Below are 25980 nucleotides of genomic sequence, written 5' to 3'. Positions count from 1 at the left end.
AGATAAGTCTTCTGCTACCTCTTTCCATTTTTGGTGTCTAAGGTGGAGGGTTGTTTGGGCTCTGGCTGAGGCCCTTTTTCCTGAGCTCTGCTGCAAATGGTTCCTCAGATCCTACTTAACACTCCTCTCTTCTATCACTGCCTCTTGTGAAAAGAGTTGGGAAGAGGGGAATAACTCCATGAAGGAATGGAAGGATGACTAGACCTGTCTTGTCACATGTCGCCCGTCTCTAGAACTATCTGCATGTGGCCCTAGGACTTAGTTTTTTAATCAACATAAGTTTGGTCTCTAACATCTTCCTGTAATATTTTCCCCATGTATGGCAGTAGTTGTCACAAAACTGGAACCCATGAGAGCCATACAAATCTATATGGCCTGCCTTTACCTTTAGCCAGGTGGCGGATATAACCCTGTACTTCCCATGGCTGCTGTGGGTCCAGCATCTCCCAGGACTACTGCCGGCCTCTGTCTTTTTTTGAGATGAGGGGAGGATAAGGGACATACCTTTAGAAAGTGTTTCCAGGGGCTTCCCTGGTGGCGCAGTTGTTGAGAGTCCACCTGCCGATGCAGGGGACACGGGTTTGTGCCCTGGTCCGGGAAGATCCCATATGCCATGGAGCGGCTGGGCCTGTGAGCCATGGCCGCTGAGCCTGCACATCTGGAGCCTGTGCTCCGCAACGGGAGAGGCCACAACAGTGAGAGGCCCGCGTATCGCAAAAAAAAAAAAAGTGTTTCCAGTATAAGGAGGCTCTCTGGAATCAGCTGAAAGATTGGTCTCATCTAAGAATCTCCCCTTTCTGCTATAACTCCTGGGGCCGCAGGCTCCCCCTGGGCAGAGTTAGAGGTACTTCCCACATCCTCATCCCCCTGTCCATGGTTCCCAAATCACTAATCATTAGGCCCATTCTTCCTTTGGCCTGGACGAGAGCTGGATGATGGCTTTTCTCAACATACTTGGGGGCCATCTCTCCACCTTCCCTTCTTCACTTCACTGGATCCTGCTATCATGCCTGAATCACCTCCTCTACAAGGTCTTACACCCCTCTGGTCACATGTAAAATAATGTATGAAAGATTGGAGCGTCTGGCCCAGCACATAGTTTACAGAGAGGATGGAACCCAGCAAGCAGGTCCTTGAGCGTAAGGCAACACCTGCTACCATGAACAAGTTTCATTCCCACCTGATAATTACATCTGTGAAGGGCACCAACCCCTTTTTATTCTTTCAGACCTCTCTAGATACGCTCAACAAAGCCATTGCTGGATTGGTGGTGATGTCTGAAGAAATGGAAAAAGTGTATAACAGTTTCCTCAACAACCAGGTTCCCTCTCTGTGGTCCAACACAGCCTACCCATCCCTGAAGCCACTAGGATCGTGGGTCAAAGACCTTATTCTGAGGACTGCATTTGTGGACGTAAGAAAATTCACTTCTTTGGGGTCTGATGAATTTGATGACACGGTTGACCCTCAAGTTCTTAGGAAGCCCTCGCTAACTGAAATATTGACAACCATCGAGAGATCATCTGAACCCAAAGAAACAGAAACTTCCAGAATAGCATCAGTTTGAAAGTCTTATGCTGATTATAGTAGAGTTTGCCCTAGACCCTTATCCCCACAGTCCATTTTAATTCCAGGCCATCCTTGGAGTTTCAGATCTAGTTCATGAGACCTCACCATGAGGTACAGAACCAATCTGACATGGGTCCAAACGGTCAGGTGTGACCTTGCTGCCCTCTCCCCCTTCTAGAACTTCTGTAATAACCAGGTTCCGGGTTTATGGTCAGCCTGGTGGGTGAGGAAGGGGGACAGGGCAGGCAGTAAGAATGGGGCTGGTGATAACTCAGGACCGGTTTAGATTCTGCCTCCTGGACACCCTCCAAAATACAACTTTGATTTAAAAGACAAATTCTATCTCAGAAAAAAAAAAAAAAGTACATTATGGTGTAATGTTTCTCCTTCAGCTGTGGCTCAAAAGAGGACAGCCTAAGTCCTTCTGGATCTCCGGTTTCTTCTTTCCTCAAGGATTTCTAACAGGTACCAGTGCTTTCCCTAGAAAAATCCCATAGGAACGATCATTATGTGTGATGAGCTGTGCCGGGTTTCTAGGAACTTTGAAAATGGCATGGCTGCTGATGGCCTAACCAAGGGGTTGTTGATTATAAGGCAGCCGAACAAGGCCCTGCTCTTCCTCGCTTGCTGGGGTGGGGAAAGGATGGCAGAAATAGCAGACGTTCCTCCAGCAACCTAATGCCCACTCCTCTCAGGTTACCAGTGCAAATGCTGCTGCCCTGTGAATGCACACAGCTACCCCAAGTCCCCACGTAACCCACGCTCAAGGGCACTACCTGCTCCCCACCTTCTCTGGCTCCACCTCTGAGCAGCGTCCTTCCCTCTAAAAGATACTCTTCCTGTCCCTCCAGTGGCCCTCAGGGATTCTGCCCAGGACCCCAGAGGGGACCAAGGTCTCTGGGCTCCTAGATGCTAATGAGCCCAGCCCTTCATCTGTCTCATCCTGAGTCCCTTCTAAACAGCCTATAGGCAGCCCATACAAGACAAGCTATGCAAGATGCTAAAGTTGGGGAGATTGGGCTCTGAAACTGCCTCACGGGCTTGTCTCTCTCATTGGCAGAGCGGTGCACTTTAGACTTGGCCTCCCCTCTCTTCCCAAATTCGCACATGCTTTTGCTCCACCCCTCCCAACTAATTCAGAGTAAGATGTTAATGGTTGGGTCCTCTGGATGGAGAGGAAGCTCTCTAACGCCAGAGCATCCTGGTTGAGGCGAGTGGGGGCCATGTTTGGGCAGTAGTAACCCAGGTTTCTGGCTTTCATATTTACAGGAACTCTTCAAAATCATGCTCGGAAATATAATTTGCCTATAGATGAGCTGAGTTTCAAGTACAACATGATTCCTATCTATCGGGATCAAGCCACAGTTATAGACGCTGCCAAGACAGTGCAGTTTGGACAAGAACTGCCCATGGACATGGAGGTATTGTCCCCCTGACAGTTGTTACAGCACAGCAGCTTCTGTCCCACTGTCATCCAGTATCTCAGGCAATCTCCCCTGCCCTACCCCCCCACTTTCCATTTGCAGGAGTGGGAGAGGGCAGGGTGGGACTCACAGCCCCAAGACAAGCTCCCCAATTAGCAGTGACCGGATGAGAACTGCCTAAATTAGTCTGACCTGTAAAAGTATATTTTACAGCAATACTGTAGATACCTACAGTAACTTTCTCATTCGTGCGGAGGCAATATGGCAAGAGATTAAAAACCAGAGTTTCAGCACTGGGCAGCCCTGAGTAAATTCTGACTTTCTCCCTCCCCAGTTGTGTCTGCAAGAGCAATTACTAACATGTCTGCACCTCAGTGTTCACATCTGCAAAATGGGGCTCATGCCACCAACCTCAGAGCTGTAGGGCAGTGTAACTGAAACTTCAGGTGTCATGTGACCAGCACATAGTGAGCCCACAATAAATAACTGTTATCATAAGCTAAACTTACCTGCCTCGTTCACTCAGCTGCCTCCTAGCAGAATTGATATGCTAACTTCATATATCATATAACTATAACTACATCATATAGCCAATAGGAATGTATCAATACTAAGGAAGCAGTTCAGACTCTTTGCTTACATAGTTTACTCCCTCTAGAGCAGAGGTTCTCAAAATGTGGTCCACAGACCAGCAGCATCAGCATCACCTGGGCACTTATTAAAAATGAACTTATTTACAAAACAGAAATAGACCCACAGATGTAGAAAGCAAACTTATGGTTACCAAAGGGGGAAGGGGGGGAGGGATAAATTAGGAGGTTGGGATTAACATATACACACTACTATATATAAAATAGATAACCAACAAGGACCTGCTGTATAGCACAGGGAACTATACTAAATATTTTGTAACAACCTATAAGGGAAAAGAATCTGAAAAAGTATATATGTATGTGTGTATATATATATATATATATATATATATATATATAGACATAGACATATATATGTTAACTGAATCATTGCTGTATACCTGAAACTAACACAACTTTGTAAATCAACTATACTTCAATTTAAAAAAGAAAAAGAAATGTAAATTCCAAGGACCCATTCCAGATTGAATCAGAAACTGGGCTGGGACCCAGAAATCTATATTTTAACAAGTCCTGCAGGGGGTTCTTAGCCCACTTGAGTTTCAGAACCCCTGCTCTAGAATATCTCAACCTCGACTGCAGGTTAGAATCACCTATGGAGCTTTAAAAACATCTGATGCTCAGTCCACACCCAATTACGTCAAAATCACCCCAATTATATCAGTCATCATTATATTTTAAAGCTCCCCTGGCAATTCCAGTATATAGCCGGGGTGAGAGCCACCACTGCCGATCTGAGCTGCCCACTTTCAACGTGCTGAGATATTGATGGGGCAGGGAAACCTCTGCTTCAATGCACCTGTCCACCCCAGTGGGCCTTATTAATGTAATTTTCTATGTGTGCTGTGAAATCAAAGATCTGCTCCAGATTGCTTTTGCCAGGAATGTGTTCACTAGCCGGTCAGTGTAGATGGGGTAAGTGCCTTTTACTAAACCTTCCTTAAAGTATCATGGTATTAGTAGGAATTGTTCCTGGGTAACTTAATCAGTATCCACCCACTCAGATCTGCTTGATCTAGTGTTTGCTCTGATTAGCAAAAACACACAAAGATGAGATTGATCCCATATTCATGGATTACTCTATGAAATGCTGTAATACCCCATGCCTCTTAATTGCCTGTATCTTAAAATGACAATGAAAGAACTTACGTCTTTAAGGGAATTTGTTTTAGCATCAAAATTTTTTTGATGCTAAAGTATTTGCATGCAAAAGTAGGGGGAAATCAACTGAAAGAGGCATTCCTTGTTATTTTGAGACCCTTCTTAGCCAGGAGAGCATCGGAGGCCCAGGTCAGGACTAACTGAGCTGCAGGAGGGCAGGACGACACCCACATAAAAGCCCTCATCCAGCCCGTCCTGGATGCTGGCCCTGCTCTGTGCCCGGCGCGCTCCATGTGCCACATAGACTGACTCTGACGGACAGATGTTTACAGTGACCACCGGGGCCTCTGTCCCTCCAGCCTGCCCCAGTCTACACACATCTCCACGTGGGTCATGTGCAGTGAACCACAGTGATGCCTGGGAATGCCGCCTGCCTTCTGTGGAGACTGCAAACTGTACAGTCAGCCCATCTCCTGGTCCTCCCAGCAAACGTCTGCAAGACACAGCGGGAGACTGTTGGATGACTTGAGTTCTGTTACAAACAGCAGGGCCACTGTCAGCCCATTGCCGCCTTTGTGCCATTTAGGAAAAGGCACTCGCTCTGTGTGTGTGCAGACGGCTCCTACACACAGCTTGGCAAGTGGATGGCAGGATGGTTTCAGCCTCTGCTCAGGCAAACCTGCACAAGCATATAGAGTAGCCCCCAAAACAGGAAGGCCTTGCTCTACCTTGCTGCACGCGAGGGACAAACTACAGGACACTAGGTAGTAAAGTCCAACCAAAAAGCACTTACCATCCTTTTATTCACTATAAAACACATCCCTTATGACCACACAGCTTGGTCCTCTGCCTGCAGGTGTGAAGCTCCAGTTATCCAAAGGTCTAGGGCCCCAGAACTGGCCAAATTCACTCAATGTTTGAGGAAGGATACACAGAAGCCCACAACTGGAAGAAATTGTATACCAGTGGTGACATCTAATCACAGGACATTGAGGGACAGGGGCTCTGTCTCTGTCTCTCTTTCTCCTGCAAAATTCCTTTTTTTTTTTTTAATTTATTTATTTTTGGCTGCATTGGGTCTAAGTTGCTGCGTGTGGGCTTTCTCTAGTTGTGGCAAGCAGGGGCTACTCTTCATTGCAGTGTGTGTGCTTCTCATTGTGGTGGCTTCTCTTGTTGCGGAGCATGGGCTCTAGGCACGCGGGCTTCAGTACTTGTGGCACACGGGCTCAGTAGTTGTGGCACGCAGGCTTAGTTGCTCCGAGGCATGTGGGATCTTCCCGGACCAGGGATCGAGCCCATGTCCCCTGCATTGGCAGGCAGATTCTTAACCACTGCACCACCAGGGAAGTCCCGCTTCCTGCAAAATTTCCCTTAAAAAACTTTCCATAAAAAAAAAAAAAAAACTTTCCATAGGCACTCTGCAAATATTATTGCCAATATATAACCTCTCTTCTGGAACGGCACCCAGATCTTTGAAAGGCCTTGCTAAAATTAACAGATGATAATCACAGCCCTCTTGTCCATCCGCTTCCCATGAGAAGGGGAAAATCCTAATGTCATGATATCAGAGTCTGAAGCCCATCAGTGGGTTTCCCAGGGGTACCCCCTACCGGACAGCCTGTGGGAGTGTGAAAAGTATGAGATTTGGTGACAAACTGAAAAGCAAATTATTTCACCTTTTGGAGCCTTGGCATTCTCCTCTCCAAAATGTGAGTGATAAGAGAATCTCTGGATTGGTTCTTAGAATTGAGTGAGGATGTAGGACTAGAAGGTGGCCCACAAAACTGACCCCTCCTCCTCTTCTCACCTATGAACTTCTGGGTGTCTTTCAGTTGCCCTCTCCTGAGGATGGTGTTCTTGTCCATGGGATATTCATGGATGCTTCTCGATGGGACAATGAGGAGATGGTGATAGAAGACGCACTGCCCGGACAGATGAATCCAATGCTGCCTGTGGTGCATTTTGAACCCCAACAAAATTATGAGCCAAACCCAACACTCTACCACTCCCCACTTTATAAGACAGGGGCCCGGGCAGGAACACTCTCAACCACAGGTGAGGATGTTCTAAGATCAGTATAATGACCGAATGCAAACTACAATCATCAAAGTCCAAATGCTGAACTGTAATGTACAAAGGGTGATCTTGGACCAATTAGCCAGGCTTAAAATAAGACCACTTATAACACACAAATGTATAAATGCTGTAAATTCTATTTGTTTTAATGCTGAGTGTAGATTAATATTATAAAGCCAATACTTGCTTCTATTAGTCTGATGAGTAGAAAATAGTTTATTTTGTGTGTGTGTGTCTTTCAATTTATTTATTTATTTTGGTTGTGCCGGGTCTTAGTTGTGGCCAGCGGGCTCCTATTTGCAGCATGCACGTGGGATCTAGTTCCCCGACCAGGGATCGAAACCGCATCCCCTTCACTGGAAGGTGAATTCTAAACCACTGCGCCACCAGGGAAGTCCCAGAAAGTAGTTTATTGAGCAGTGCCTTCTAATTGAAAAATGATGGACTGAGTAGACACATCTATCTCTGATCAAATCCACTGAGACTCAGCGTAGAAAAGAGATTTTAAAACAAATAGGTGGAATGCCATGCTACAAAAAGAGAAATCTTAGTAGACCTGAAACTGAGATACAGCCCTGAAAAAAAGGAACCGGATAAAAAGAAAGCCATATCAACAGATAAGCTGAAGAATTGAATGCAGACAGCTAGAGAGTGAGACAAGAGAATGCGCTGAGGAAATCCCTCAAAAGACAGCACAATGCAATTTTTTTAAGTGACACTGTGGAAGGAGTTAAAATCACCAACATTTATCTAGCAGGCAATCTGGAAGGAGGAAGGAGAAAAAATGGAAGAGCAGTAATATTTGAAAAACTGGCTGATAATTTCCCAGAACTGAAGAAACAGTTGAGTCCTCAGATTGGGAGATCTCACAAAGTGGTAGGGGTAATTTTTTAAAATATACAACGAACACATAAACAAATTTTAAAAGAAACCTAGATATATCAGAGTGATACCTAAGACCATCAGAAATAAAGAAAATTCTCAAAGAGATGAAATGCATTTATATACTGGAACGAAAATTCCAGAAAATGAGAATCAGATTGACTTCAGACATGTCTCATTATCCACAGTGCATATAAAAATAGAGACACTTCTTCAAAGGGCTGAGGAAAAACAACTTTGAACCAGAATTGCAAGTGCAACCAAATTATCATCTGAATGAAAAGTTGTAATAAAGACTATCTTGGACATACAGAGGCTCTAAATTAATCACCACTGATCCTCTATTTAAAACACACACACACACACGGTTAAATCTTTAATAGTTTGACCATAAAAATGAATTTATAATAACTTGGAACTAAATTTCCAGATGACAGAAATACGGGAGGGGAGCCAGGAAGAAAGAACTAAAAAATCTTTCTCATTTGAATGGAAAATATAGATACTGATGATATTTATTTTTCTAATAAAATATTCAGTTAAAGGGTGTTCTCTAAGGGTAATGTGCAGAATAGAACTAAAATAGACATTCGTGTCACATGACCTCCCACTCCTATGACAAATCTAAAAAAGTGTTCAAAGGTATTTTTTAAATTAATAATGGTATTTACAAGTTTTTGTAGGGACATGTACTTTTTTTTTTTTTTTTTTTTTAGCGGTACTGGGGCCTCTCACTGTTGTGGCCTCTCCCATTGCGGAGCACAGGCTCCGGACGCGCAGGCTCAGCAGCCATGGCTCTCGGGCCCAGCCGCTCCGCGGCATGTGGGATCTTCCCGGACCGGGACACAAACCCATGTCCCCTGCATCGGCAGGCGGACTCTCAACCACTGCGCCACCAGGGAAGCCCTTGCCCGTTTTTTAATAGAGTCATTTTTCTTCTTATTATTGGCTAAAATTCCAACAGGAACTCTGTGGTTTTCAGGAAAAGGTAGTAACTAAAATGACGTTGCACTGGCACAAGATTCTATGAACAGATCCAATGTACTGGAGAGAGAGCCCAGAAACGCACTGTGCATATATGGGAACTTGACCTATAATACCAGCATCATTTAAAATTGATCAGGAAGATGGAAATTATTCCACAAATGATGCTGGGACAATTGGTTATACCAAACTTAGATCCTTATCTCCTACCACATACAAAAATTAAATCACAGATGGACTCTATAGACTTAATCATCACTAAAATTTAAAATTATTAACCTTAATGAAATAATGGCTCTAAGTAATAATTATCAGCTGCTGCTGACATTCCAACAAAGAAAGACAACCAGACACAAGGCATTTCCTGATGGAAATGCACACCACCTAGGAAGTATTCTTGCCAAAAAAACTCAACCCTGAATGTGATCACACCTCTAGATCTAACCACCCTTGCAGGAATAGAGGAACATGTGTAAAGTCACCACAGGGATGCTGTCAACAAGAGCCAGGCTCTGGGAAACCTCACAGGAGAAATAGCCTGGTTGTTTCAACAAATATATTACAAGGGGGTGGCAAAAGGAACAGAGGGGAAACTACCTGTTAAACAACACATCACTGTTGCAAGGTATGGACCTTATTTGAATTTCAATTCAAACTAATGGTTACTATACATATACATTCTGCATATGTACTAAAAAATGTCATTCGAGCACCTGCCAATGCACCATGCAGGGAACGACGTACAAAGATAAGGAAAGGGGAGATGTAGGCATTCTCTGCTGGGGACACCACCACCTGTCCCGACCTCCACACAGATGGGGTTTGCTGTGAAGGCCAGAAACAGCAACTCCCATCCTGAGGGCAGGGTCCTCTTCTCAACCAGGTCCTGGCCCCCCTCAACCAGGCACACAGTGAAGAAAGGGTAAAAGTGCCCTCTTACTTCAGATGTCCCAGAGCTGAGGGACATACCTGTGACTGCACTTAGTCATCTCAGGACCCCAGTGCCTACCTACTGGGTGGAACAAAGGATGGATGGATGGATGGATGGACAAGCAGATGGACAAATGGATGGATGCCCAACCTACCGATTGTATCCCCTGAATCCCATTAAAACTCAGGCCTCAATCCTAGTCCAATGCTCCCTGAAACAAACTGCAGAGAACCTGAAACATAGTTTATAAGGTTATACAAGGTCTAAGCTGGACAGGTCCTGAAGGATCATTTGTTCTAACATCTTCATTTTATACAGCATAAAACTGAAATCTGTAGAGGACTATTTGCCCTTCTTCTTTAGAGGCAAAGTCAGGTCTGGAGACCGGGTGTCTAAACTCCCAGTACAGTGGTTTTTGTATTAAGGGGTTATTCTTTAAAGTAACAACCCTTTTTTCCCTGTATTCTTAACTAGGTCATTCAACCAACTTTGTGGTGACCATCCTCTTACCCTCCAAGCGGTCCAAAGATTACTGGATTGCCAAGGGATCGGCTTTGCTCTGCCAACTAAATGAGTGAAAAGGTGCCACCTCTGTGCTTAAAAAGAACCAGGCCAGAGATCTTTCCTGATGGGGGAGAAAAGTCTGCGTAATTTATATGCGAGCAAAACAGGTTTACTTCTGATCTGGCTTAAAGGTAGCAAGTGTGGCTTTTACTTCTTTTATAACCTAAAATAAAGTGTTTTGAGTTTCTCTTTCTGGTGGTAATTCAAGCTCTGATGTGAAAGCAGTGAGTTCAGCGCTCACCTCTTAAGCCTGCTCCCCCTCCCCCATGCAGGAGGCAGCTTCCCATCAGTAAGGGGGGTGGCTGGGACGGGGGTAGGGGGGTGGGTAGGGGGGTGGCTGGGACGGGGCAGGGAGGGGACTGGGGCGGGGGGGGGAGGGGCGGCGAGTCAGACCTCAGCACTTCCTCATCCACATGGGCTTCCTTCCTCTTCACGCTAATGTGAAAGGCCCACTGTACATGTCAGTCTCGTGGCCCTAGGTTCTTCCATGTCTAGACCAGATTAAGGCTCAGGGCCCAGCACATGAGATCTGGGCCCATGGTGCCATTCCCCCATGCTGTGGGGCTGGATTACAATCCTCAGAAGAGCCTGCGGTCTTTCACGATAGTGCAGGTCGCTCCCACTCAAGGGCAGAGGAATTTTCTGCTTTGGGGTAAAACTGTATGAAAACTGGCCAAGTCACCCTCCAGGTGCATTGGCGCCCCTGCTACCCCAAAAGCAGTGCTGAGATGGAGCAGCCGCTGTGGTTTGCAAACCATTTTGCGTCAGCCCTGCCAACCGCGTCTGTTGCTTCCTCGGCCCGGATATGAGCCAAAAAATTGGGTACCACCCAGCTAGGATGTGGGCCTCTGGAGAAAGCCACGCCCCTTTACAGGAAGAACAGGGTCAGCCACAGCAATCCTGTAGACTCAAGTCACTGAGAAGCAGGGAGCACCACCTCTATTAGGAATCAGAGGGAAGAGGTGCCTCCTAAGTCAGGGGAGTGGCTACAGCTGCAGAAGTCAGAGGGTTGACATTAGGCACCGCAGCAGCTGTAATCCGAGGTCAGAAAGCTGCAGGAAGCTGTACCAGCCTCATGCAGAGCCTGGCCACTGCACACACTTGTGTCTGCTGGAGCCTGCTCCAGACGCGCAGAGCTCAGTGGCCATGGCTCACGGGGCCAGCCGCTCCGCGGCATGTGGGATCTTCCCGGACCGGGACACAAACCCGGGACACAAACATAACTGCCACTACGACCAAAGAAAAAGGTCTTCTGCCCCTTTCACCTTCCAAATCTCACCAAGCGTATCTCATTAGAAGACTCTCGATCATAGCAGCAAGGGATCGGAAAGTTTAGCCCTCCTACCCCTGCAATACAGGGGGCACAGAATGGAGCCAAGGTGGTGAACATGGATCCTGAGTGCCATCACATCACTCAGTGGGACTCAAAGATCTCCTTGGCCCTGGAAATGACCAAGAATGAACCCACAAGAAAGTCTCTGGAAAAAGGAAGGGAAGGCCACGGAGCTGTAAGCCCAGGCAATCAAGGTACCTGAAACCAGATACTTCTTATTGGCCCCATCCAAGTCCTGGGCAGACCCTCTGGGTTTTTATGAGCTGCTCAGAGGCTCAGGAGAACCAAAAGGAAACTCTGCCACAGGCGGGAGACCCTGGTCTGTAACCATGATGGCCGCAGGGGGAGGGGGGCAGGTATCAGCTGGGCAGGGCTGAAAGTTCCCATTTCAGACTCAACTAGGGAAATTCTATTTTTAATCATTTTATATACAGATTCTTCATAAGACTTTATTTGGAAAACACAAAGACATATAAATAATAAGTAACACACAGGACAGGGACGGGGGGAGAGGTTGAAACCCATTTTCTTGCACAACACCCCTGACAAAGCCTACCTATCCACCAGTCTTCAGCATGTGGATGAGACACCCTCACACACTGTACATAATGAAAGCACTTGTCAGAGTGCAGGACCCACACTAGTCACGAGACCTTGAATAGACAGGAGCAGAAGTTCCACAGCCTACTGACTGTTGCATCCAGAACCAGGAGAGGATGGGGAGAAGAGCAGCAGGAAGGAGGAAAGGGGCAGGGTCCATGGCTGCAGGCAGGCCCAGGAGTGGGGCCAGGAGTGCAGCAGGGATAGTATTCAGAGCATGCGAGCAAAAAGAGCTGTTTGCTTGCTATACACACTGTGGCAAAAAATCTACACAAAAGAAGTATTTAATAATTTTCTTACAATTAATTATTTTCATACAGCTCATTACGTTACAAAACTATACACCTCCCCCAAGCATTGCTGGATAACCCAGTCATTCCTTGGAAAAAGAAGAATCAACGCTGGCTTTTTAATTTTGAGTCTCTTCTCCTGGGTTGGGCCTATCAGGGCCGGAGCAGAGTGTGGAGTACAAAATGGCTGTCCTTCAAGTCCGAGGCGTCAGATCTTGGCTTCTCTGGTCATTACAGGAGGGTTGTCTCTGTTTGGAAAGCCAGCACCCATAACATAGGTGTCCAGACAGACAGGCAGGCACTGCTGACCACCATCTGGCTGTGGGGAGACTGCCCAGGGCGAGGGAGCCGCAGCTTGGCGGAGATGCGCCTGTCCAGAACGGGGACCTGGAGCTGTGGGATCCCAGCACTTGGAGGCAAAGAGAAAGACACAGTCTCAGGGCACAGCAAGAGCCACTGGATACTCCGAGGCCCCCAAAGGCCTGCACAGCTCCTTCTCACCTCTCTTCTCCAAAGACAGGAATGTATCTTAGTACGTTAATAGATTTCCTACATCTTGGCCCTCGTGACTACTGCTACAACAAAACCAAATGATACAGGCACGAAGATTAGCACACTGAACAACTCTCCCCCAGCTATTTGCTTCTTGGTTCAAGGATTATTAAAATTAGTTTGCTCAGACTTGCTAATTGTCAGCCTCTGGGCAATGCCAAGCAGGGACCCTCCTCCCTGACCACACAGAGAGGCACCGCCAAGCCAGGAGGATTCCTCTCCGGGTCTCTGGCTCTCTCCCCTACCCCAGCTTGGGTCTCATGTGAACACCACGCAGCCTTCCCAGGTCAAGACACAACAAGCGCAGGCTCACCTGGTCCTTTCAGCTCAGCTCTGGTGTAAAGTGCCCAATCCCTGCATGGCCACCTTGAAAGGAAATGGCCCAGACTGAGAAGGTACTAAACAGGTCAGTGTATTCCTCCATCAGTGAAGGATGGTTGAGGAGCCTCCCCGTGTCAGGCACCATGGGGCACATGGACACCAACAGGATCTGTCCCTGCTCTCCAAGTCACATCTGGCTGCCAGCTTCTGTCCATTTAAAAATGCAAACCCCACAGCACACGGGATGCCTGCCTCAAACCTTTCAGTGGCACCCTACTTCTCTCAGGCATGAGATTCTCACAGTGATTCCATCCAATTTACCTTCTAGACCTACCTCACCCCTCTTCCCACTGACCTCCCAGGCTCCAGCCAGAATTACTCCATCTTGGTTCCTTTAACATGATCACTCTCTCCACATCAGGCTTTTGCACTGTTCCCCTTGCTGGAACTCCCTCCCCTCCCTGTTGTTTACACATTCATTCAACATTCATTATTAAGCACCTATGCAGGTATCAGATGCCTGCATCTCCTGATCCAGACTCAGAAGCTCTGTTCATTGGGCTTCACTTTGTCAGGCTTCTACTCAGCAGCAACCAAAAGGTCGCTTCCTCCAGGAGGCCCTTCCTGACACCCGCCACCCTAAGTTAGGTAGTAATGTCCAACACACAAACACACACACGCGCGTCCCCGCAGCCCCCTACACTTCCCTTGTGAATAATCAACTCAAAATCCAGCTTCCTCCCCAGACTGTGAGCTCCATGAAGGCAGGGCCAGTGTCGGTCTGGTTCACCCCCAAAGCCACAGCACCAACACAACAGCGGGCACATAGGAAGAACTCAAAAAGTTTGGTATAAATTGAACTGTAGCCTGGATCCCAGGCCTCTCTGGTGTAGTTCTTCCAGCAGAAACCAGGCTGGGTCCCCATCTTTGGCTCCTCTACCCACCTCTGATCCACCCACTGGGCATCTCTGCAAGTGCACATTCTGTGGTCACCATGCTCCCTGCAAAACGTAGGGGCTGAACAAGCCCATTCTTACAGAGGTGCTTCCAGCTCCGGAAAGCTATGAGCTTCTCCCTGATCTGCGGTGGAGAGAGGGCTGGGAAATCAAGTTCTTCTCAACCTTTATTCCAGCCTCATACTACTTTTAACAGACCCACCCATGCCCCCCGCCCTATCTGTTCGTTAACAGAGATAAATATGGGGTACTGGCCCCGGCCCTGGCTTGAAGCAGTTACTTTTAATCTGGATTCACCTCCACCAGAGTGGACAGAAGACCGCTGTCCAGGCCATGAGAAAGGAGAAAGGTTGCACCGTGATGGTGGGGCCACTCACCCCCTACCACAGCCTTGAACTTCCGCCCCTGAAGCAGTGTGACCCGCATTCCTGGGCTGCCGCCCACCCGCACTTCCGGGGTGAGGACTGACCGGGCGATGGGCTCGTGGCTGGCCCAGGCCGGCCCAGCCACCTCACCTCTCCTCCAGTCGTACCCACAGGTCGCTGAACTGCCGGAGCCGCTGCCTCCGCTGCGGCCGCCTCCGCTTCTTCCGGAACTTTCGTCGTGCCTCGCCCGGCAGGTAGGAACTTCTGGGCAGAGGCTGGTGGAGCGGCAACAGTGGGGACTCCGCAGACCCAGCTTCCGGTACCTGAGCTTCCGGGGCGGGCGCTTCCGGAGCCAAGACGGCAGAGGGGGCGGGCTGTGACAACGGGTTTCTGGTCTTTTCTCTGTAAACAGAGGAGGAAGGAAGAGGAATTGAAGGAAGGTCCCCCAGCATGATGCCCTCCCCCGCCTTTAAGGCTCGGGACCTCACAAAAGGCAGATAATGTGAAAGTTCAATCCGGCTGGTGAGGCAGGGGTCTCAAAACCACTTCGAAAAGTGATCACTTTGACGCCTTTGTTTCTCCCTCACACACCTGCATTGTACTCTCTCTAAATCTCCTAGCTCTGGGGAAGAAATAAATTCTTTCTTAACCGCTTATAATTACTGCACTTGCCTAACAACGGGTCACCACTGCCTAGAAAGTCACTGAAGATTACGGCGCTTTAAGAGGAGTGAAAAATGTTTAAATGCTCTTTACTTAGAACAATTGAAGTGGCCCTCAACCCTGTTCCTCCCTCCTGTATCCCTATAAGGCCTCTACTCAGAAAGAGGCTCTTCAACAGCCACAGCAGCCTGCCCAGATCCCTCAAGGATTATCACATGGCTGCCGAGAAGGGGAAGAAGGAAGGAGGTACCTCCACAGCCAGTGCCCTCGTTATGTCCTCACCCACCCCTTCACTATGGGCATCTCCCTGGCTCTGGGCCCAGAGTCCCTCGCCCCTTCTTCTCCCTGAACAGGAGCTCCTTTAGGGACCTCATGCTCTCTCATGACCTCACCCAGGAGCACCGTAGAGAAAGAAGTGCACCACTGAAAACTCTTAGACGCTCACAGAACACAGTCAGGACAGCTGCTGCAGCCATCCACATCAAACTCCCCAGGATCGTGGGAGAGGGTGAACCCAGGCCTTTGCACTGGATCTCACAGACTCTGATAGAATTAAGGGTAGGGGCACTGAATAGATCCCTGGCAGAGGAAACTACATGAACAGAGAGGAAGGGGCTGGAAAGCTAAAACTGGGAGAAGAAAGAGCAGAAAGAAAAGGGCTGTGCAGGCGAGGAGTCCGAACTGTATCCTGACTCTGACAAGTTGTGTCACCTTCGGTTTCTTCATCAGTAAAGGAGAAGAAACCCCCACCCCACAGGCTGGTGTTGAGGGTTAACTGAGAGTCGGTGTGAACCAAGTTACCACCTGACAATTGATCAATAAACGTTCCTTCCTCCCCAGGGAAGTGTGAGCAGCCCAGTAAATGACAGGACTGGTTCTCAGCCTTCATTGTGTGTCAGAATCTCACGGAGAGATTTTTAAAATATTGACTCCTGACCTCTCTTCCCCCAGGGGCAGGTGTCAGGGTTAGAGGCAGATTTAAGGAGTCTGAGAACAACACACACACACACACACCCATCCACACTCCCAAGCGGGGCCCTCTCTGGCAACCCCAAAGATAGTGTGATAAACCCCAGCCGTGACAGTCAGCCTGGGGCCAGGGGCTGAGAAGTGAGCAGAGGGCCCAGCCCACCCTGCTTTCCAAGAGCACACGGTCCAGTGGGTGAGGAGAGATCCACAGACCCTCTCCGCCAAACAAGCAGAGAATCCCTAAGGGCTGGGCTCTCCTCCCGGAGCTGAAGGAGAACGGGAGGGAGAGATGGATGGAGATCTGCAGCAGGACTTTCTCAGTCGGGGGAAGAGTGGAGGGAGACTGCAGACAGTGGAAAGGAAGAGCATTAGCAGAGGTGGAGAGGCAGAGGCGAGGACAAAAGGTTTTCTGTTATCAGAGGCAGATCCGTGCTGGGAAAAGGTGGGGTCTGGGTGCCGAGGCATCGTCATGAAGAAACTGGACTTTGGAAGAGGACAACAAGAAACCCTGAAGGTTTCTGAGTCAGGGACACTTGCAAGAGTAGTCCCACAGAAAGGTGGAGAAGGGACCGGAGGGTGATGACCTTAGGAACAAAGGGGGCAAATCTGAGAGAGATTTTAATGGAAGAAGCCAGAGGCCTGGTGAAGGTGGAAAATGAGAAGAAGTCTTAGGTGAGGGCTTTTGTAAACTAGAAAGTACTGTGTGAAGAATGGCTGTTACTGATAAACGGAGTGCAAGATATGGAGAGAGGTGGGGGATGAGATAAGCCCAGGATGTAGTCAAGTTTTCCAGAGAATCATGGCTCATTGGGACGGAAAGCGGGCTCCCAAGGAGGAACCTCTGGAGTGACGGGATAGAGGAGGACCTGGCCTGAGACAACATGAGGTGAAGGTGGCTCTTCCGAGGAGAAAGAGGGCACCCGGAGACCTGGAGAAGGAAGCCATCGGGCAGGCACCACAGCTGGACCCCCTCTCCGTCCCCTCAGCAGAGGGCATGTATTTTCCTCCTGGAGTCCTCGCACCGCAGCTGAGGGCTCTGCCAGGAGGGGGCGCTGGTGACCACGATCTGGAGGGAGTGGGAGAGGAATGGAAGGTGGGCTAAACTGTGTTCCCTCAAAATTCACATGCTGGAGCTCTAACCCCCAGTACCTCAGAATGTGGCTGTATTTGGAGACAAGACTTTTAAAGAGGTGATTAAGTTAAAATGAGGCCTTTAGGTTGGGCCCTAATCCAGTCTGACTGGTGTCCTTAGAAGAGGAAGTGTGGACACACAGAGACACCAGAGTTGTGCGCACACCAAGGAGAGGCCACATGGGGACAGTGAAAAGGCCACCTGCAAGCCAAAGAGAGAGGCCTCAGGAGAAACCAAACCTGCCGACACCTTGATCTTGGTGTCTAGCCTCCAGAACCATGAGAAAATAAATTTCTATTGTTAAAGCCACCCAGTCTGTGGTATTTTGTTAGGGCAGCCCAGACTGGTACAAAGTGGGTAGGAAGGGCCACCTTGTGCCCACTAGGACTGGACACGGGGCAGAGACTAGCAGGGAGGCCAGCGTGGGGCAGCAGCATTGATGAGGGTGGGAGATCCCGGCCTCCTGAACTCTTTACAGAAGGGGCCACAGGGCAGGAGGGTGACTCTGCATAAAAATGAGAAGTAAACAGACCTGGGGGTAGGAAACAGCTCAGAGAAAGAGGAGGGGCTTTGCTTCTGCCCCAGAGATGGGTCTGACAGACACTCCCAGCATCTCCAGCCCCCCTGACCTTACATGAGGACTGATTCCACCACCTGCCTCCCTAAAACTTCCCAAGGGCCCAGGTCAAAGGCACTGAGCGTTAAGTCAAATCACCCCTCCTGGGCCCCAGGACCAAAGAGCATCCTCCCCTTACCTTCCTTTCTGCCCCAAGCACTGCTGAGGAAAGGCCAGTGTGGCCTCTACTGCCCAAAGTGCCTGGCCGGCCAACCCAAGTCTGACACAGTCCCAGCCACGAGGGGACGCCAGCTGAGCTGGGGACCGAGTGGCCGCTTGGTGCCCGTGCTGGGGCCCTTGGAGTCTCTCAGGACACAGCCCACCCTGGCGCCCAAGCAGCCCTGTGCGGCTCTCAGCTCCCCTAACTGCTTCCTGACTGGGATAGAAGCACAGGAAGGTTACTTGTTGATGGGTCGTCCAGCGGGGGCGTGCTCTACCTCATAGCCTTCGCGCCGCAGAACATCAAGAACTGTGTTGTTGCCCATGAAATGCCCTGCAGTAAGAAAAATGATCAGAAATGTGGCAGCTCTCGTGACCCCCAAACACACACCCCAGAACCAAGAAATAACCCTGCCAACCCCGTCCCTTCTAACCAGCCCAGTACAGTTCAGAAAGCTTCTGCAAGGGGGCCTCTCAACAGCTCTGCCAGGGTAAGCCGTGTTTCAGAGATAAGGACTCAGGATCAGAACCATGCGGTGAGCTGCCTCGAGTCACACAGCTAAGAGGACACCAAGTTCCAACCTTCCACCTCCGGATCCAGAGCTGACAGTCCTGACCATTCTTGTTTATGTAAGCCAAGCACCTCTGAGACCCCAGGCCCCTTCTGTCCTATGTCTACTTAAAAATGCACAATAAAACCCTCCTTTTAGCAGAAGCCACCAGAGCTGGAAACCTCAACCTGAATTTTATTTCACTTTTTTCTTTTTCAATAAAAAGCAGGAAAGATCAACCAGATAAGCTTACAGTGGCATCGTGAAATAAGTATTTTAAAAGGGTAGATCCTGGGATGCATCTTCTTTCATTTCAGGTTTTGATGCTCAGAACTGACATGATCCTCTGGGGTCACAATGCCCCTTTTCTGTGACAGTTGGCACGTTAATGTCCTAAATGGCTAATTAAGTTGCAGCGCTCCATCCTCTGATCCAGCAAAACAGAGGCATCGTTATTATCTCCATTTGAAAATGGAAAACAGGTAAAGGAGGCTCAGGACTTCACACACAAAAGAAGCAGCAGAACAGAATCTAAACCCAGGCAGCTTGGCCCCAGAGTCTATGCAATGTGGACAACCGAATACTCAAGAGGCAGAGACCAGGAAAGCAAATTAAGGTCCATCCAAACTCTCCCTTGCCCTGACGCCACAGCACGAAGAAGCAGAGGGAACTTAGAGCAGCCTCTGGGAGCCTGGGGAGCCCGAGGGTGGTGTTTGGGGCAGAAGGTACTGGGCTCTACTGCATTCTTGGGTCCAACCGTAGAGTTTAGGACCCCAAGACTGATGAAGGGCAACTGACTCAGATGAAAGGGACGTTGGCAAGGCCCAGATTAGCCCCGGTGCAGAAGCACAGCAAACTCATGTATAGAGTGTGCCTGGACTCGGGGCCGGGGGAGGAGACTGAGCTTGCAGAGTGTTGCGGCGATGGCTTCCACTCTCCCAGCCGTTACCAAGTCCATGTGACAGGGAGTAATCACAATAATAAAGATAGTTAACATTTCCTGAGCATTACGAGGTGCAGGGCACTGTTCTCAGTGCTTTACACATCATTCAGCCTCCCCCCAACAACAACCCTATAAGGTAGATGTATTATTACCCCCATTTTACAGATGACGAAGAGGCATAGGTGGTGCCCAGGTGGTCTGGCTCCAGCGTCCATGCTCTCAACCAATTAGGAATGAAAACAGGATTTGTCGAGCAAATGAACAGCCCCTATTAGCAATCTTTATCATTAAGGACCAAGCTATTCTGTGTGACTTCAATTTCCTTCTACTCCAAAGGTGAGCTCCATTTCTCATCTTTAAATTTCATCTGCAGATCCCCGTGACAGACGTCGCTGTGGCAGTTTAAACCTCTGGAGCTTTCAGTTTGGGGAGATCCTCACTTTACAATCAAAAGTGTGCTAACCACACAGCATTTTAAATTTCTCACTGCCAAGGCTAAGAGTTTGGGAGCAATTTCTGAATTTCTGTGGTTCCCTCTGGTCAACTCAGCCTTCAGAAGGCACCAGAAGAAATAGACTCATGAGGTGGAGAAAGCAGCCCCACGAAGATAACTGCACCCTGGTGGCTAGGCAGGACACTCCTGATACCCAGAGTGCCCAGGGGCTGTGAGGTCTCTATCCAGAGCTGCAGCCGTATGAAGAACCATGACTGAGAATCAGGCAAACCCAGGTGTCCCAGTGTCACCTGTGCCATCTGTCCAGCACAGTCTCCATCTGGAGGGCTGGCCCTCCAAACTGCCCAGGTCCAACCCACCTGGCAGGCCAACGTCGTCTCAAAGCCTCTCCTTGCCCCTCTGGGGCCTGACCCCTGTCGGGGTGCCTGCAGGGTGAGGGCTGACAGCCGAAAGCCATTCATTGACACAGGCCGGACATGGGCACAGCGCCACACAGCACAGTCCACAATCCAACTACGGAACACGGGACTCACGGAGGAGGAAGCCACTCCCAGACCCACCCAGGGCTACCAAGGCCGACACTGCGATTTGTTTCATGATAGAATTTTTCAACAAACAAGGTACAGGAACCTGACCCCTTACTCTTTTCTACAACAGCTTTATTGGAATATCATTCACATAACATTCATTCTTTTCAAGTGTACGATTCAGTGATTTGGGGAACATTCACAAAGTGGTGCAACCCTCACCACTAATTTTAAAGCATTTTCGGGAGCTGAGATTTTGATAGGGCTTGCGCTGAATGTGCAGCTCAGTCTGGGGAACGTTGTCATCTTAACACTATTTATTATGTCTTCCAATCCACAAACATGAAATGTCTTTCTATTTACTTAGGTCTTCTTTAATTCCTTTCCATGATGTTTTTAGTTTTTATTTTGCATCTGCTCTTCACTAAATTGAGTCCTTAGTGTTTTTTATGCTGTTGTAAATGGAACTGGTTTCTTTTGTTTTAACTTATTTCTTTTCTTGAAGTATAGCTGATTCACAATGTTGTGTTAGTTTCAGGTGTACAGCAAAGTGATTCAGTTTTATACGTGTATATATAAATGTGTATGTATGTGTAAATATATGTACGTATATATTCTTTTCTGATTCTTTTCCATTATAGGTTATTACAAGATACTGAATATAGTGGAACTGGCTTCTTAGTTGCATTTCCACATTATTCATGCTAGGGTATAGAAATACAACTGGTTTTTGTATATTGACCTTGTATCCTGAACTCGGTTATTAGTTCTAATAGGCGTTTTTTGTGGATTACTTAGGATTTTCTATCCACAAGATGATGAAAAAAGAGATGGCTTACTTCCTCCTTTCCAATGTGAATGCCTTTTATTTCTTTTCCTTGTCTAATTACCCTGGCTAGAACCTTCAGCACAATGTCGAAGAGAAGTGGTGAGAGCAGACATCCGTGTCTTGTTCCTCATCTTAGGGGGAAAGCATTCAGTCTTTCATGATGTCAATATGAAAAGATGTCAACTTGCTGAATGGATAAAGAAGATGTGATAGATATATAGATATAGATATAGATATATAATGGAATATTACTTGGCCATAAAAAAGGATGATGTCAACTATGGGTTTTTCATAGCAACTTTTTTAACAGGTTGTTAAAGTCCCCTTCCATTCCTAGTCTGATGAGTGTTTTTATCATGAAAGAGTTCCATTTTGTCAAATGCTTTTCTGCATCTATTGAGATGATCGTGTGATTCTTGTCTTTTATTCCATTAATATGGGATATTACATTAATTGAGTTTCAGATGTTGTGGTAAGCTAAATAACGGTTCCCCAAAATATATCCAGATCCCAATCCTTAGAACCTGTGAGTGTTATCATACATGGCAAAAAAGGGGGGTAGATGTTTTGCAGATGTAAGTAAGCTAAGGATCGTGAGATCAGGAGATTACACTGGATCACTCATTCTGCTATTCCGGAAGTGCTTCTCTCCAATCCCCGCATTTTACTGGTAAGAAAAAAAAACTAAGGGGGGTGACTTGTTCAAGTTTATGAAGCTAGTGGAAGAATTGAAAAGAAACCTAGACCAGCAAATACACACTTCTGCACACTACCCAGCCTCCAGCATTTCTGTCCTTAATTCTGGAGGCTGCAAAGATATGTTAAAATCACTCAAGAAGATAAGAGAATTTATTTCAAAAATCCCACAAAAGGAAATAATTTTCCCAGTGTATTTCCATGTATACTACTCATGGTTAATATAGCTGATGTATCAGCCCCCAGCCTTAGACGTAGGACGCTCACAGTCAGGGAGGAGAGAGAAAACAGACGAATTTTAAGGGAAGTTAAAAAACAGAAAGGTGCCAGTAAGAAGTTGGGATTAAGTGCTGAGTTCAGAAGAGGGAGAAATGCCTCCCTGGCTGCGGAGTGTATCAGGAGCCCCACGTGGAGGGAGAGCTAGTGTCACAGGCACCAAAGTTTCAACCACGACGGATACTCTGACATCATCAAAAAGTCAAAGAAGGTGTCACTCCTCTCACCGCGTAGCAGGGCCCCACCTCAACACCCCCTCCTCGGGAGAAGCAGCAGAGCCCTGGGTCTAATCAGAGGTAACCTGCAACTCACCGGCTCCAAAGGCAAAGAAAAAGCCTTTGTCAGGGAACTCCTCCAAAAGGGCCTTCACCCGCTTCCCCATTCTCTTGTTCCGCTTGTAGATAAGCTCCCGGCGGAAGTAGCTGTCGATCTCCTGAGCAGCGATGCGCTCCGCAGGTGGTAGCATGGCATTAATGAAATCGGGAACCTCCGCCAAAATAAAGAGAAAACGATTAAGGGCAACAGAGTTATGAACAAAGCTGCTTAATTTGAGCATCAAATCACCCAAGCCAGAGGGTCAAGACGCTGTCAAGAAAAAGGTAAAAAGTGACACACGATTCTGGGAGCCTCCTGCCGGCTATTTTTCCAGACAGTAATATCATTCTCTGTAACCCAAGTGAGAAAATATTAAATGAAGTGCCCTGAAAGAACTCTTAGGCTATGTCAAACGGTATTTCTGTTCCATCTAAATGATTCTGTTTAGGGAATTCCCTGGCGGTCCAGTGGTTAGGACTCCTGGCTTCCACTGCAGGGGGCACAGGTTCGATCCCTGGTTGGGGAACTAAGATCCCGAAAGCCACACGGGCAGCCAAAAAAAAAAAAAAAAAGATTCTGTTTGTTGCCACGTGTTTCTATAAGGAAACCATTTCTGTGCATAGCACGTCACAGTTGTGTGTTTTTTTTAATTGAAGTATAGTTGATTTACAACATTGTGTTAGTTTCAGGTATACAGCAAAGTGATTCAGTTATACATATAGTTTTTTCCAATATAGGTTATTACAAGATCTTGAATACAGTTCCTTGTGCTATACAGTAAATCGTTGTTGTTTCTCTGTATTATGTTTAGTAGTTTGTATCTGTTAATCCCAAACTCCTAATTTATCCCTCCCTTCCCTCTTTTCCCTTTGGTAAGCATAAATTTGCTTTCTATGTCTCTGAGTCTGTTTCTGTTTTGTAAATAAGTTCATTGGTATTATTTTTTTAGATTTCACATATAAATGATACCATATATTCCTCCTTCTCTGTCTGGCTTACTTCACTTAGTATGATAATCTCTAGGTCCAGCCATGTTGCTGGAAATGGCATTATTTCATTCTTTTTTATGGCCAAGTAGTATTCCATTGTGTGTGTGTGTGTGTGTGTGTGTGTGTGTGTGTGTATGTATATATATATACACCACATCTTCTTTATCCATTCATCTGTCAGTGGACACTTGGGATGCTTCCACAGCACATCCATAGTTTTAACTTGTTTGATTCACACAAGATTTTTTCATAAAAATAATTTTACACAATTACATACTTTAGAATCAACCATTATGATTCAATTACCAAATACATCGAACTTCTATAGACATTCAACTGTTTTATAAATTCCTTATCTTTACATTTTCATTATTTCTCCAATTCCCATTTCTCCCTCTCGCTCTCTCCACTGTTCTTTGCCCTACTGGTGAATATTTCACCTGATTCTAGCGCACATCTTAGCCAGTTTCAGTATTTTGGCTAACAACAGGGTGCTAATACACCAAAACTGTGACAATCAGGAGTGGTTTTTGCAACACAGTAGCTGTAGGCGAGGCTGACACGTTGCATTGGTTCTCTCCCCAGCCCCAAACCTTGGCCTCGCCCCACCGCCCCCCTCCTGCTCCCTGGAATTTAACAAGGTTAAAAATTACCCTAGTCAGGGCTTCCCTGGTGGCGCAGTGGTTGGGAGTCCGCCTGTGGATGCAGCGGGCAACGGGTTCGTGCCCCGGTCTGGGAGGATCCCACATGCGGCGGAGCGGCTGGGCCCGTGAGCCGTGGCCGCTGAGCCTGCGCGTCCAGAGCCTGTGCTCCGCAACGGGAGAGGCCACAACAGTGAGAGGCCCGCGTACCGCAAAAAAAAGAAAAAAAAAAATTATCCTAGTCAAATGCAGAGTAGGATATATACCCTACTCCTTCTCCTACTTCCAGTACCCTTCGAAAGACCTTTTGAAAATCCTCACACGCTGTAATATAGACATCAATTTCCATTTTCTGGATAACAGCTCTCCTGTTATTTCCTTGAAATGATATTCTTTCATTTTCAAGTCAAGAGCCTTCATCTTCTCCTTTGTCGTCTTTTTTTTTAATCATGTCATTTATGTAAGATCCTTCCCTCCGATTCCCAAAATCTCTTCTCTTCCACACAGCAGTGCCTTTCCACCAGCAGCCTCTCCACGCAGGCAGCCCCAAATGTGCAAGGTGACCTCCCCCTGCCGTCCTGCTCCACCTTCTAAATGCCAGACATACCCTACAACCTGCACCACTCGGCCACGCGCCTGGCCCTCATTCCACAACGGCAGGCACATTCCCCATACCCCACAGCACCCGCAGGGGCCCCGTGAACAGGACAGGCGTGGAGGAGCCACAGGAGAGGAACGCGTAAGACAGCTGTCCCCAAACAGCTCTGTCAGCCATGCCATCTGCCCGTATAACTAACTCCCAAGCACCTCCCAACCCAAAGTTAAAAGATTAACTGTTATCTGCCGCCTCAAATTTTAATTTCCCAAGTGACCTTGACCCTTCTCCCCACTTCCCCCACCCAGGGTGTACGTAAGAATGATCACCACCAAACTCTGCTATGTCTTTTTTAGTGTATTTCTTCTTTTCCACTTCCTCTTGTTTGCTCTGCCTTGGTTTTACTTCCTCCTTCTGTAGACTTTCTGGAAAGTTCCTTTTATCTTTTGATATTTGCAAGGTGAGTCCCTCTCCCTGGGACATTCCTTTTTCACCTCTTATACTCACTCCCATTTCCTATGACAGGGTCCCCGGATCTAACAGACCTGGACAGCATCACTCACACCCACCAGCTCCCGCCTCTCTCTTTTCCAGTGTCCTGAAGGTGGGCAAGACAAAACACTCCCCCATGTCAGAAGCTCAGCTTCTTCCACGTGATCTTAGTGGGGAAGGGAAGGAAGCCAGGGTTTGTCCCACGGGAAGCTTGTTGATCGAAGCATAACATATATCCATCCTACCTCCCTCCTGTAGGGAGGCTGCCATCCTCTGAGCCCTGGCCAGCCACTTTCTTCCCCTAGGTGGCCCCCAGGTAAGGCCTGGCCTGTGTCTACACTGACTGCACCAGTTCGGCCACACTCACTACAGTACTGCAGGATGGAATCCATGACCGGAAATGCTGGCAGCCTCCCCAGCTTCTTATGTGCCCCTCCGTAAGAATACCAGGAACACTTCCCATTGCATCGTGCTCACATGTTTCTGGAAGTCACCAGAAGCTACAGCCAAAGCTCTGCTCCATCATTTCTCA

At 47.7% G+C, this 25980-nt stretch overlaps 2 protein-coding genes across 2 annotated transcripts in view; one reads left to right on the top strand and one right to left on the bottom strand.

Moving 5' to 3' along the window:
• The window catches only part of DNAH6 (dynein axonemal heavy chain 6), a 291734-nt gene extending 281398 nt beyond the window's left edge, over nt 1-10336 (top strand). The window contains exons 73-77 of the mRNA XM_019942077.3: nt 1229-1414; nt 1962-2034; nt 2839-2990; nt 6580-6802; nt 10095-10336. Of these exons, the coding sequence (XP_019797636.2) occupies nt 1229-1414; nt 1962-2034; nt 2839-2990; nt 6580-6802; nt 10095-10198 (738 nt within the window). The 3' untranslated portion in view covers nt 10199-10336. The remainder of the gene's footprint in view (nt 1-1228; nt 1415-1961; nt 2035-2838; nt 2991-6579; nt 6803-10094) is intronic.
• Nucleotides 10337-12385: 2049 nt separating this feature from the next.
• Nucleotides 12386-25980, bottom strand: part of TRABD2A (TraB domain containing 2A) — a 56428-nt gene continuing 42833 nt past the window's right edge. Inside the window, 4 exon segments of the mRNA XM_073791757.1 lie at nt 12386-12816; nt 14752-15003; nt 18384-18474; nt 22729-22903. Coding sequence (XP_073647858.1) covers nt 12639-12816; nt 14752-15003; nt 18384-18474; nt 22729-22903 — 696 coding nt within the window. The 3' untranslated portion in view covers nt 12386-12638.

Source organism: Tursiops truncatus, chromosome 14 (genome assembly GCF_011762595.2).
Source record: "Tursiops truncatus isolate mTurTru1 chromosome 14, mTurTru1.mat.Y, whole genome shotgun sequence".
Classification (NCBI taxonomy): Eukaryota; Metazoa; Chordata; class Mammalia; order Artiodactyla; family Delphinidae; genus Tursiops; species Tursiops truncatus.
The sequence above is the reverse complement of the archived record's forward strand: the minus strand, read 5'-3'. Positions and strand labels throughout refer to the sequence as shown.